Raw genomic sequence first — 12,712 nt, 5'->3', positions numbered from 1 at the left:
AGCATATCACAGGGCCTCAAAGTTACTCATGGGAAAAATATTCAGCATAATAAAAAAGAAATCACTCAAATTTCTATACTTGCAATATGTCGTCTGACATAAAGTAGATGCAAAATATTCATGAACCTCAATTACTATCAAAATTTCTAAATAATTTTTGCTACAAGTTCAGATGACCTAGGGCTTCTTTTATCAAGCCGCGCTAGCGGTTTAACGCGCGTAATAGCGTGCATTAAACCGCCGGCCACGCTAGCCGCTAACGCCTGCTTTGAGCAGGCGGTAGGTTTTTGGCCAGTGCAGGGATTAGCGTGTGATTAAAAGGTGCGCACGCTAACCCCGCTAGCGCGGCTTGATAAAAGGAGCCCCTAGTGTACTTTATCACACAGGCAAAAGTGTCATCAGCAGATTTTCCTCACATAGGGCCTCAAATTCTCTCGCTATTGCAGTGTTAAAGGCAGGTTATGTGTAAAACAATGTGTACACATTTCATCAGGTCTTGCCTTGGGTTTAATTAAATTCCTAATAGATACCCTTTAAACTAAACTATAGATTAAAATGTTCTACAGTGTTTTATTTATTTAAAAATTTCTACACTGCTTAAAACCTAAGCGGTTTACAAAGAGAACATACATAAACAAGACAACATAATACACTGACTCATCACAATTATCTAGCATCCTAAAACTTCAGTAAAATAGGCTATCAAAAACTGACCTTCAGTAAAATAGGCTAGTTGCTGATGTCTGAAACTAGGCTTCCTGAAGTGTGTAAAACTGATCTGATTGCCAGTATAATAAGGATGCTAATTTAAATGAGGTTTTTTTTTTAACAGCCCTGCTGCTGTTCTTTCTTTTTAGACTAATTTTTAAGCAAAATAGCAGCTAGTATATCTAATTGATATTTCTGGCCATTAAAATGATAAAGCTCAAACCATTCACTTAGCATGCAACTCTGTTTCTTCCAGAGGTAGAAAGCGCTATAAAACTATGCCTGGTGCACCCAGGCTGCTACTGGAGGAGATGCCTGTGGAGAAGGGGATGCCATTTTCTGTTAGTATGAGACATGCCTTTGTACCTTTCCCAGGTAATCCTTTGATTTGTATTGTCTGTTTACTGTTAATGTCCAATGTGGGAATATGTACATTTGTATGAATTTTAAAGGGGTGATTCCCTTTTCAATTGCAAAATTGGTAATCAATCACTGTGAGAAGATTCAGCAGAGAGCATGCAGATACAGCTATTCTAGTGGAAAGGTAAACCATGAATAAATTAGAGATTAATTTCTATGATTGATTTGACTATTAATAAAGTAATAAGGCCTGAGTTATGCTATTTCTGTTTAAAATATTTTTAGCCTGTTTTATATTGTAAATTTACTAGGACTTTTGTCCCCCCCCAGCCAGCATCTCTCTCACCCCTTGCCCCCTCCAGCCAGCATCTCTTTCTCTTTCCCCATTGTCCAATACTTAAGCAACATTGATTCCAATCAATGACAGCCTTCTCACTACCGCGGTCCCGCCAAAGAAAGAGGAAGTGACATCAAGGGTGGGACCACAGTAGAGGGAAATCTGGTGACTATAGTGATATTCAACAATGAGGTATGTAGCACTTTTTCTAGGATGAGTTCGAACTTAATCATCAGACTTCGTGTAGTAGGACAGAAAAAAGAAAGCCATTACTCAAGGAATACCATTTTGAATCTTGTTTTAAAATATGTAAAGGAACATTTAGGAGACACTGTGGCCATGTGAAAATGTTTTTGATAAAAAGTAATAATAATAATAATTTATTTCTTATATACCGCTATACAGTGAAGTTCGAAGCGGTTTACAATAAAGATACATTTGACAGTACACGGGATAGAAACTGTTTACAATAAAGATCCGTTTAGTCAGTACACGGGATAGAAATGGTTTACAATAAAGATACGTTTAGTCAGTACATGGGATGCAAGTGGTTTACATTAAACATTCATTTTGTCAGTACATGGGATACAAGTGGGTTACAGTAAAGATATATTTTGTCAGTACATGGGATGCAAGTGGGTTACAATACAAGTGGTTTATTATCAAGGTGCATTTTGTAAGTGTATGGAATTCAGGTGGGTTACCATAAAGATACATTTAGTCAGTACATGGGTTACAATAAAGATACGTTTTGTCAGTGCATGGGGTGCAGGTGGGTTACAATAAAGATACATTATGTCAGTACACGAGATTCAAGGTGGAAAGTATAATTAGTTTCGGGCCTTGGAATTAGGGGGCGAGGTGGAAGGGTCATGGCGAGGAAGAGTTGGGTATGGAAATTTAGAATTTGTTAAACAGTCGAGTTTCCAGGGATTTTCTAAAGTCTGTGTATGTAGTGGCCTCAAGTATGGGCTTTCCAAGCCATGTGTTCAGCCTAGCTGCCTGGAATGATAACATTCTATTTAGAAACTTTTTGTATTGGTAAGATTTCAAGGAGGGGTAATTAAATAAGTTTGTTCTGCGAGTGCTCTTGTTGGACTCGTTGGGGGAGAACTGGGAGATTAGGTAAGCTGGAAGAATCCCAAAGACAGCTTTGTAGCAAAAAACAAGCAAACTTGAAGAGGACTCTGGATTCTGCGGGTAACCAGTGGAGTTTCTGATAATAAGGGGAAATGTGTTCCCATTTGTTTAAACCGTGGATTAGTCGGATCGCAGTGTTCTGAATTAATCTCAGCTTGTTTTTATAAGCTCCTAGGTATATGATGTTACAGTAATCTAGGGTGCTTAAGATGGATGATTGTACTAGTAAATGGAAGGACTTTTCATCAAATAATTTTTTAATAGTGTGAAGTTTCCAGAGGACCGAAATACATTTTTTAAACAGTAGGTTTGTGTGGTTTTCCAGGGATAGGTGTTTGTCAAGTGTTACCCCCAGAATCTTTATGGTTTGGTCAATTTTGTATTCTCGGCTCTGTAGGTGAATTGAATTTTCTTTTATCTTTTCGTTGGGTGATGCCAGGAAGAATTTGGTTTTTTCTATGTTGAGTTTCAGTTTGAAGGTTATCATCCAGCGCTCTATTTGATTTAGGATGTTGGTTAAGGAGTTGGAGAATTGTGACGTTAGGGCGATTAGCGGAATCACTACAGTAATGTCATCTGCGTAGATGTAGAAGGTGAGCCCTAGGCTTTGTAGCAGGTTTCCTAATGAGCTGAGGTAGATATTAAAGAGGGATGGTAAATATCACAAAAATAAGAGGAACAGGCAACTAATAAATATCGGAAAATCTTACAAGTGCTACCCACCACACACATTACAATAAAGTGTCTACAAGCATCAATGAATTATAACTGACCAAACCAACTAGGTGGAAAAAAATGTCAGAATAGGAGTTACAATATAGACATCAATTGTATTATGCAAAGCTCATTAATCACTGGTCAGAAAAAAACTCCACCTAATCAAGCATCAGGTAGCAGCATTATATTAGGGGTATGCTCCTCACTGGTAAGGATCAGTTCACTTGTTGGGATAGAAAAGCTTGCTGCCTGCTGTTGAAAGTTGAAACATAGACAGCTTTTCAAGTTTTTGGGGGGTATATGCTTTTTCCCCTGCAATAAAACAGTTTTCTCCTGAAAGATATGCAGTATGGTTAGTGATGAATTTAAAAAACACCTCATTTAAATGCATTCAGGGCTGAGGCAGTGACATATCAAAATGTGAAAAACATTCAAGGGAGTGTAGATTTCCATAGTCATTATAATTGTAGCGACATGGTTAACATACCAGGGCTTTAATACCTCATGGTACATATTAGCTATTATTTGACAATACATTGTTCCCCCGCAAATTCACGAATCGCGGACTCACAGTATGCTCCGACCGCCTTGTCCTGTTACTAAAGTCAGGCTACACCAATCAGGAGCTGCGTGTCAAAGCAGCTCCTGATTGGTATAGCCTGATTTTAGTAACAGGACGAGGCGATCGGAGCATACCGCTAATGATTTTCTGCATTTGCCGGCATCCCAGCTGCCCTCTCCTGACTTGACAGGCGCAAAACCGCATTTGCGATTTTTCAAAATTTGCGGGTGTTCCTGGAACAGAACCCCCGCGAATTTCAGGGGAGTACTGTATTACCATTTCATATGTGCAACTGACATGTTCTTTTTTCACTTGTGCAGAAGAGTTTTCCACATATTTCAGAAACTTTCTGACTTATAGGTATTGGTCAAATTTAGGGATGATGGGTAGCAATGTAAAGTTAGTTTCTAATCTATTAAAATTTCATGTTGATCTGTACAAAACCAGTCTAGCACAAACAAAAGCAGAAGAAGGGGGCTAACCTTGAAATAAGACAAACCAACAAAGAAGAGGCAAGAGAGATGTCTATACCAGTTACATTTATTGAAACAACAATAATTGTCCAACAACAAGTCCTTGATCAGGAGGACGTGGAGGCAGCGTGGAGGCAGCGAGGGCAGGCAGCGGCTGAGGAAGCAGGAGAGCCAGAGGGAGAGGAAAGGAGGCGTTTTTCAGGTCAGAGGAGGAAGCAGGGGCTAGCGACAGCGCGGAGCGGGTGGCGAGAGGTAGCTCCGCCCACCTGCGCCGCGTCACAGCAGCGTCGGTGCCCGGACTCCCCCCCTTTAAAGGAGGGGAGCCAATGGCGCACAGCCGTTCGGCGTGCTGCGAAGGCGAGCGGCAAAGGCGCTCGCCTTAGCGAGAGCGCCTTTGCGAGGGAGCCTTGAGAGGAGCCCAGCAGCAGCATCTAATACCCAAACAGCTAAGGTACTCTCTCTGTACTCATCTCTCTCTTCTTTCTCTTTTTCTTCAGGTAGCTGCGCGCCGGGCACCACTCATACACACCGTGGGACATAGGAACGAGAAAGGAGCAATGGAGGCTGTGGGAACCCAGCAGAGCTACCCAGTATACTGCATCGGGTGCCATATGTATGACTACCTCCCCTCCGGGAGGCAGGCATATATATGCGGTCGATGCCAGGAACTGGATAGCCTGAAACAGGAGGTCGGGAGACTGCAGGTTAGAGTCCAGGAGCTGGAGGGACTCTGCACCATGGAGGAGCAATGCTGGGAAACTAAAGACACCACCAGAGAGAGCCACATCGCGGAACAAGTTAGGGAGCTCGAGAAGTTCATTGAGGAGGCCTGCAGGATGGTGGAGGCACAAGAACACCAACACACCAGGAGAGAACCGACAGTTGGATGACAGGAACCACCAGACACCATGGGAATAGGACCTTGCGGAGGACCTGGGCAGACAGAGGAGGAGGAGATCCAACAGAGCCAGGAGAAAGGACTAGCGGACTGCGCAGATGACACAGACCTGAGACCTTGCGGAGGACCTGGGCAGACAGAGGAGGAGGAGACCCAACAGAGCCAGGAGAAAGGACTAGCGGACTGCACAGATGACACAGACCTGAGACCAGGGGCGGAGACACAGCAGAACCCAGAGGACGGACAAATGGACTGCACATATGACACAGATCTGAGACCAGAGAGACAGTTGAAGAAGGGGAGATCGGCTATCGTGGTTGGAGACTCAATCCTGAGAGGAGTAGACAGTCACATAGCCGGAGGGAGAGAGGACCGACTGGTAACATGTCTCCCGGGGGCAAGAACAAAAGACATCATCAACAATATCGAGAGGATCCTGGAGGGAGCCGAGACGGAGGAGACAGCAGTAGTGATCCACATCGGAACCAATGACATCAGCAGGAGAAACTTCAACAGGACTACACTAACTGACCAGTTCAGGATCCTGGGGAGGAAACTGAGACTGAGGGCAAGGAAGATAGCCTTCTCAGAGATCCTGCCAGTACCGAGAGCGGACACAAGGAGACAGAGCGAACTACAAGCAATTAACGTTTGGCTGAGGAGATGGTGCGATGAGGAGGGTTTCCACTTTGTTAGGAACTGGACTACTTTCTTGGGGAAGAACAAGCTCTACAGAAGAGATGGACTGCACCTTAGCACAGCTGGGACGAGGATGCTGGCACGCAACGTCCAGAACGTCATAGACTTGGCTTTAAACTGAGGAGAAGGGGAAAGCCGATAGTCGATTTGACCTCGACACATCGGACATCAGTACCTGACAAGGATACTGATCTGGGACATTGTAAAGGAGGGCTCGGGACTGAGTGTGTATTTTTTGAAAAAGGACCTAAGGACGCATTGCAGGGACTGAGGGCACAAATGGAACTGGTAAGCGGCACTAACACAGAACAACAGGAGCCAGAGGGGCAAAGACTTTGTGAAAAAGAGCCCAGGACTGAGTGGGAATTACGAGAACAAGAGGTGCAGGGGAAACAGGCTGAGGACGTCACAGACACACAGCAGCAGGAGGAGGATGAAGCTCGGGGGCTGGCAAACCATGAGGAGGACTGCAGGTGTACCAAAACAAGAGGAAAACAAAAAGATAGGGCAAAAAACTGGGTCTTAAATTGCCTATACACAAATGCTAGGAGCTTGAGGGCCAAAATGGGAGAACTAGAAATCACTGCCAGCAAAAAGGACCTAGACATAATTGGAGTCACAGAAACGTGGTGGACTGAGGACAATCAATGGGATGTGGCCATAGCAGGGTACAAACTATACAGGAGAGACAGGACACATAAAAAGGGTGGAGGAATAGTGCTGTACATAAGACTCCATACCCTCAACCAGGATGGAAACAACAGTACGGGCGGATGGCTTGGAATCACTATGGGTTAAGCTACAGGGAGGAACTGGGGCAGACATTAAATTGGGACTTTACTACCGCCCACCAGGACAACATGAAGAAATCGACCAGGACCTGGAAGCTGAACTGAGGCAGGTATGCGGAAGCGGAAATGTGGTGGTGATGGGGGACTTCAACTATCCTGGGATAGACTGGAGTATTGGGCACTCAAACTGCACAAGGGAGAACAAATTCCTAGAGGTCACGAGGGACTGTTTCATGGAGCAACTGGTCACGGAACCAACACGGGGTGATGCCACTCTTGACCTAATCTTCAACGGACTAGGGGGGCCAGCAAAGGAGGTGGCAGTATTAGCGCCGCTAGGTAACAGCGATCACAACACGATCCAGTGCAGACTAGAAATTGGATCATCAAAGGGGAAAAGAACCACAACGACGGCACTCAACTTCAAAAAAGGAAATTATGATGCCATGAGGAAATTGGTGGGAAAGAAACTCAAAGGCAACATAGGGAAGATGGAATCCGTAGAAAAAGCCTGGACCTTACTCAAGGGAACTGTGCACGAAGCGCAAAACCGGTGCATCCCCAAGTTCAGGAAAGGATGCAAAAAAAATAGAACAAAAAACCCAGTGTGGATAACAAATGCAGTGAAGAAGGCGATAAACGACAAGAAAGCATCGTTCAGAAAATGGAAAAAAGACCAAACAGAGAAGAACCAAAAAGTGCACAAAGAACACCAGAAGGAATGTCACCGAGTGGTTAGAAAAGCAAAAAGAGAATACGAAGAGAGACTGGCAGAGGAAGCAACAAACTTCAAGTCGTTCTTCAGATATGTCAAGGGGAAGCAACCGGCAAGAGAAGAAGTGGGACCATTGGATGATGGAGACAGAAAGGGAGTAGTAAAAGAAGAGAAAGAAATAGCTGACAGTTTAAATGAGTTCTTCACGTCAGTCTTCACGATGGAGAATACAACCAACATTCCGGAACCCGAGGAGACCGCAATAGGAGACCAAGATGATAAGCTGGTCAATTTAGAGGTAAGCCAAGAAGATGTACTCAGGCAGATAGACAGACTAAAGAGCGACAAATCGCCAGGTCCGGACGGCATTCACCCAAGGAACTAAAAAACGAAATAGCGGAGCCACTTCGACAGATATATAACCTATCCTTAAAAACCGGAGAGATCCCAGAGGATTGGAAAATAGCAAATGTTACGCCCATCTTCAAGAAGGGCTCAAGGGGCGACCCAGGAAACTATAGGCCGGTGAGCCTGACCTCGGTCCCGGGAAAGATGATGGAGGCACTGATTAAAGACAGCATGTGTGAACACACCGAAAAAAATGGGCAGCTAAAACCGAGTCAACATGACTTCTGCAAGGGCAGGTCATGCCTCACAAACTTATTGTACTTCTTTGAGGGGGTGAACAGCCAGGTGGATAAAGGGGAATCTATAGACATCATTTACCTTGACTTCCAAAAAGCCTTCGACAAGGTACCACACGAGAGACTGCTTAAGAGGATATGGAACCACGGGGTGCAAGGGGAGGTCCACCGATGGATTAAAAACTGGCTGGCAAACAGGAAGCAGAGGGTTGGCGTAAAGGGCCATTACTCAGACTGGAAAGGGGTCATGAGCGGAGTTCCGCAGGGGTCGGTGCTAGGACCGCTCCTGTTCAATATCTACATAAACGACCTAGAGGTGGGAACCAAGTGTGAGGTCATTAAATTTGCAGATGACACCAAACTATACAGCAGGGCTCAAACCAGGGAAGACTGCGAAGATCTCCAAAAGGATCTAACGCAGCTGGAAAAGTGGGCCGAAAAATGGCAAATGAGCTTCAACATAGGGAAATGCAAGGTCATGCACTTGGGGAAAAAGAACCCGATGTTCACAAACAAAATGGGAACACCACTAGGGGTCAGCAACCTGGAGAGAGACCTGGGAGTGATGGTATACGCAACACTGAAGGCATCGGCGCAGTGCGCCACAGCCTCAAAGAAAGCAAACAGAATGTTGGGTATCATTAAGAAGGGTATTACGACCAGGACGAAGGAAGTCATCATGCCGCTGTATCGTGCAATGGTGCGGCCGCATCTGGAGTACTGTGTCCAGTACTGGTCGCCGTACCTCAAGAAGGACATGGCAGTACTTGAGGGAGTACAGAGAAGAGCAATTAAACTGATAAAGGGAATGGAAAATCTCCCATATACCGACAGATTGAAGCAGTTGGGACTTTTCTCCCTGGAAAAGCGGAGACTTAGAGGAGACATGATAGAAACCTTCAAGATCCTGAAGGGCATAGAAAAAGTAGACAGGGACAGATTTTTCAAATTGTGGGGCACCACAAGTACAAGGGGGCACTCGGAGAAATTGAAAGGGGACAGGTTTAGAACAAACGCTAGGAAGTTCTTTTTCACTCAGAGGGTGGTGGATACATGGAACGCGCTTCCAGAGGCTGTTGTAGACAAGAAAACATTAAATGGTTTCAAAGAAGGTTTGGATAGATTCCTAGAAGAAAAAGGGATTGAAGGGTATAGATAGGTATAGACCACTACTCAGGCAATGGGCCTGATGGGCCGCCGCGGGAGCGGACCGCTGGGCAGGATGGACCTATGGTCTGCCTCAGCGGAGGCAACTTCTTATGTTCTTAAGATCAAATGAAGTCCTGACTAGGATCCAAGTTTCTGCAACTATGTCACCTTCTTCAGGGGACAACAAATCAACTTACAGCCACAAGCCTTCCTCCCTTCCTCTGTCAGCAAGGTAATTCCCTTAAATTGGTTCCAGCTGGTGCTAATGAGCAACAAGGCAAATAGTCAGAAAACAAATAACTATTGGAATACCCTCCTTACCTGATGTAGTCCCAATGACTTTTTTCTTTACCCGAAGATAAATGAAATATTGAAATTAGGGCTGCTAGAATGGAACCTGTTTCTAAAACATTAGAAGCACTGGCTGGAAATTACTGAGCTTGTTAAACTAAACTAAACTAAACCTTAAGTATGGGAAATGTAGATATTATCCATCCAATGTATATCAACTGACACTACTGCAATTCATTGAAATCTCCTCTTTTCTTATTGGAGGTGGCTTGATCCTAGCTGCTGACTACTCTCAGCTTGAACTGAGGATCTTGGCTCACTTGTCTCAGGACCGTCGACTCATTCAGGTCCTCAACAGTGGAACAGATGTCTTTAAGAGTATCGCTGCTGAGTGGAAGATGATTGAACTTGAAGCTGTTGGCGATGAGATCAGGCAGCAGGCTAAGCAGGTAGTGTTGTTATATAACAGGATGTCAAAATCATGCTTTAACAACAATAATCTGCTGATATTTCTAAATTGCTGTAATTCTCTACCTTTTGAGTTCCAATTTGTTAGTTCATTTTAATTATTGAAGTCTTTTTGTAAACTTTCAGTAAATGCTTTTAAATCTAGCCTTTTGTATCGCTTCTCAGAAAGACTTAAGATAAATTGCTAAATTAACCTTTTGATAATATGGGAGGAGAACAAAGAGGGTGCCTGGGTTCCATATTTTTTATATATGGTGCATTCCAAGAAATTGCCTTGATCTTTCTGGTGATGCTTGATTAAGGGTTTCATTTTTAGGTTTTTCTTATTTCCCCTATTTTATTCTTCACAAATCCATACACACTTATTTCATTTAATTAAAAAGAAATATTTACTCTTGTATCTTTGTCCAGCACATCTAAAAAAATGTATTATCTTATGGACAAAAGCAAAATGGCAGTAAAGTTCAGCTCATTTGTATGTGTCATGTGCAGGAATATTTCAGTCTTCCTTTCCTGAGAGTTAAGGAAAACCATCTTTACATGCCTTTTACCTCAAGAGCCTTGGCAGACTCACAGCACCTTCACAATATACAGTACAGTCTTGATTATCTGACCTTCGCTAATCTGACCATCTGGCATATCCAACATAATGAAAATTAGCAAAATTGCAGTCAATAAATAATCTTTCTTGTTTAAGAACAAAAATGATGAACAAAACTTTTGTTATTCTTTACTTATCCTTTATTGTAATGTAATATGCTTGCCCCAATGCTTGTATGCCCGACGGGACCCGTTTCGCCCAAACAGGCTTTCTCAAGGGTTCCAGCAGGGAGCACTATATAACATAAATTTAAAAAGACTTTAATACACAAATTAAAAAATGATAATTAATGTATTAATACACCACATCCTAAAAACTGTATCTTAACTTATAAATCTTATCCACATTATACATTCATCAATGAACATAAAAAATCTAATGTTTATTTAATTAAAACATCATCAACTATATTATAACAATTACTAAAACATCATCAACTATATTATACTATAATTTTAAGTTAAATATTATCTAATCCAACACATCCATCACAAAGGACATTTTCATCAGATGACTCCCAGTATCTGTTGTATCGTGAACATAGGTTTATTTTTCAGTGGCAGACTTTGGCCCCAGTTGGGTTAAATAGTGAAATTGACTGGTTTCAAATTTAGCTGTAAGCTGTGTGAGCTTGTAAGGAATGACGTTATTCAGAACGTTTGTAGCAGGGAGAGTATTTAGGGGGCATGGCCTGCTGGTGTGTAACGCGATGCCAGAGTGCTCTGTGTGCTGGATGCAGGAAGTTGCTGTTTCTGGTAAGCCTGTAGATTGATTAGTAAGAAGTACATTTTGAAGTTGAGCGAGTTCTTTATTATACTGTATGATTTAGTGCGTTTAGTGAACTTTGCTTGGAGTGATGAGATGAGTGAGTGACAGGGTGTAATTTTGTTTTGTACTACCCTTCCTGATGAAGCCAACCGGTGAAACCTAGGTTGGAGGGTCGGTAAATATGCATTTTGTGCAGCTGAGGTGATTAAGAATGTACCCGGAGTAGCTGTAAGGATTACAGTACCACCTTACTAAGATAAGTAGTTTTTGTTCCTATTTTAGGAGCTGTGGATGTTGTTAAGAACTAATGTTATATAGTAATGGTGGGAGAGACTGTGAACAAGCAATTATGGTCTCTTTACACAGCTTCTCCGTGATATTTCACTGGGATATAGTTGTGGGTCTTTGCATTCACTATTAAGCATGTATCTTACCGTGTGGTTATTATTTTTTATACATAAAGAGATTTACAGATTGTGGATGGGTGATTAATTAAAGCAGTGATCATTTATGAGACCATATTTCTCTGCGAGGGAACCATGCTTTACAGCTACTAATCTTAACAGTGCAATAGGTGTGTCATTCTGGACAATTGGATTATCTCCCTATGACCGCGAGCCATATGCAGAAGGAAATCCACACCGTATTTTTTCTGTGACACTCCTACTTCACTGAGACTCTACTGCCACTTGCAGTTTTTCCCTTTTGCACGCGAGCCTGAAGGAGTGTTTCTGTTCTGATCTCCCCTTTATTTTTTTTATTTGGTATTTTTTTCGATTATATTCAACATCTCTCTTGATCTTGACGCTGAAGGTGGTTTTTCTGGTAATGGTAACCTCAGTGCGACAAGTTTCGGAGCTCCAGACACTTTCTTCGAGAGAGCCTTTCCTTAACAGCTCGAAGATTTTGGTTTCCCTATACACTGTCCCTTCTTTTCTACCGACAGCGGCTTCAGCATTTCATGCTCATCAGGAGGTCCACTTTCCTGTATTCTAGCCTACAGGTTCTGGGAAACAGGAATGCATTTTGAAGAAATTTGAAGTCAAAAGTGCTTCTTTGTTATTTCAAAGTCACAAATGTCTTTTGTCTCTCTGTCTGTTTGTGCTAACTCATTTTGTTTAAGCGAGGCACACCCACTTCCAAGGTCCCGATTTCCAGATGGATCCATAAGTCCATTCATCAGGCTTAATTTCTGTAGGAAGCAGTTCCCCTTTTTTTTTTTTTTTTGTTAAGATGCATTCGTCCAGAAGTATAGCCTCATTGTGGACAAAAACCAGGGCGATCTCTCCAGTGGAGATTTATAGAGCTGCGTCTTGGCCCACTTTACACAAATTTGCTAAGTTTTACAGGGTAGACATTGTGACATGAGATGTCTCTGTCTTTGGGTCCTT

At 42.9% G+C, this 12,712-nt stretch overlaps 1 protein-coding gene across 6 annotated transcripts in view; it reads left to right on the top strand.

Annotated features, from left to right (window-relative positions):
- Positions 1-12,712, top strand: part of POLQ (DNA polymerase theta) — a 321,333-nt gene that overhangs the window by 258,627 nt on the left and 49,994 nt on the right. For 4 of the 6 annotated variants that reach the window (XM_033942580.1, XM_033942581.1, XM_033942579.1 and 1 more), the window contains 2 exons: positions 965-1,083; positions 9,749-9,933. In XM_033942580.1, coding sequence (XP_033798471.1) covers positions 965-1,083; positions 9,749-9,933 — 304 coding nt within the window. The remainder of the gene's footprint in view (positions 1-964; positions 1,084-9,748; positions 9,934-12,712) is intronic. The other 2 variants (XR_004539268.1, XR_004539267.1) reach the window with 1 other exon arrangement.

Source organism: Geotrypetes seraphini, chromosome 4 (genome assembly GCF_902459505.1).
Source record: "Geotrypetes seraphini chromosome 4, aGeoSer1.1, whole genome shotgun sequence".
Taxonomy (NCBI): domain Eukaryota; kingdom Metazoa; phylum Chordata; class Amphibia; order Gymnophiona; family Dermophiidae; genus Geotrypetes; species Geotrypetes seraphini.
The sequence above is the reverse complement of the archived record's forward strand: the minus strand, read 5'-3'. Positions and strand labels throughout refer to the sequence as shown.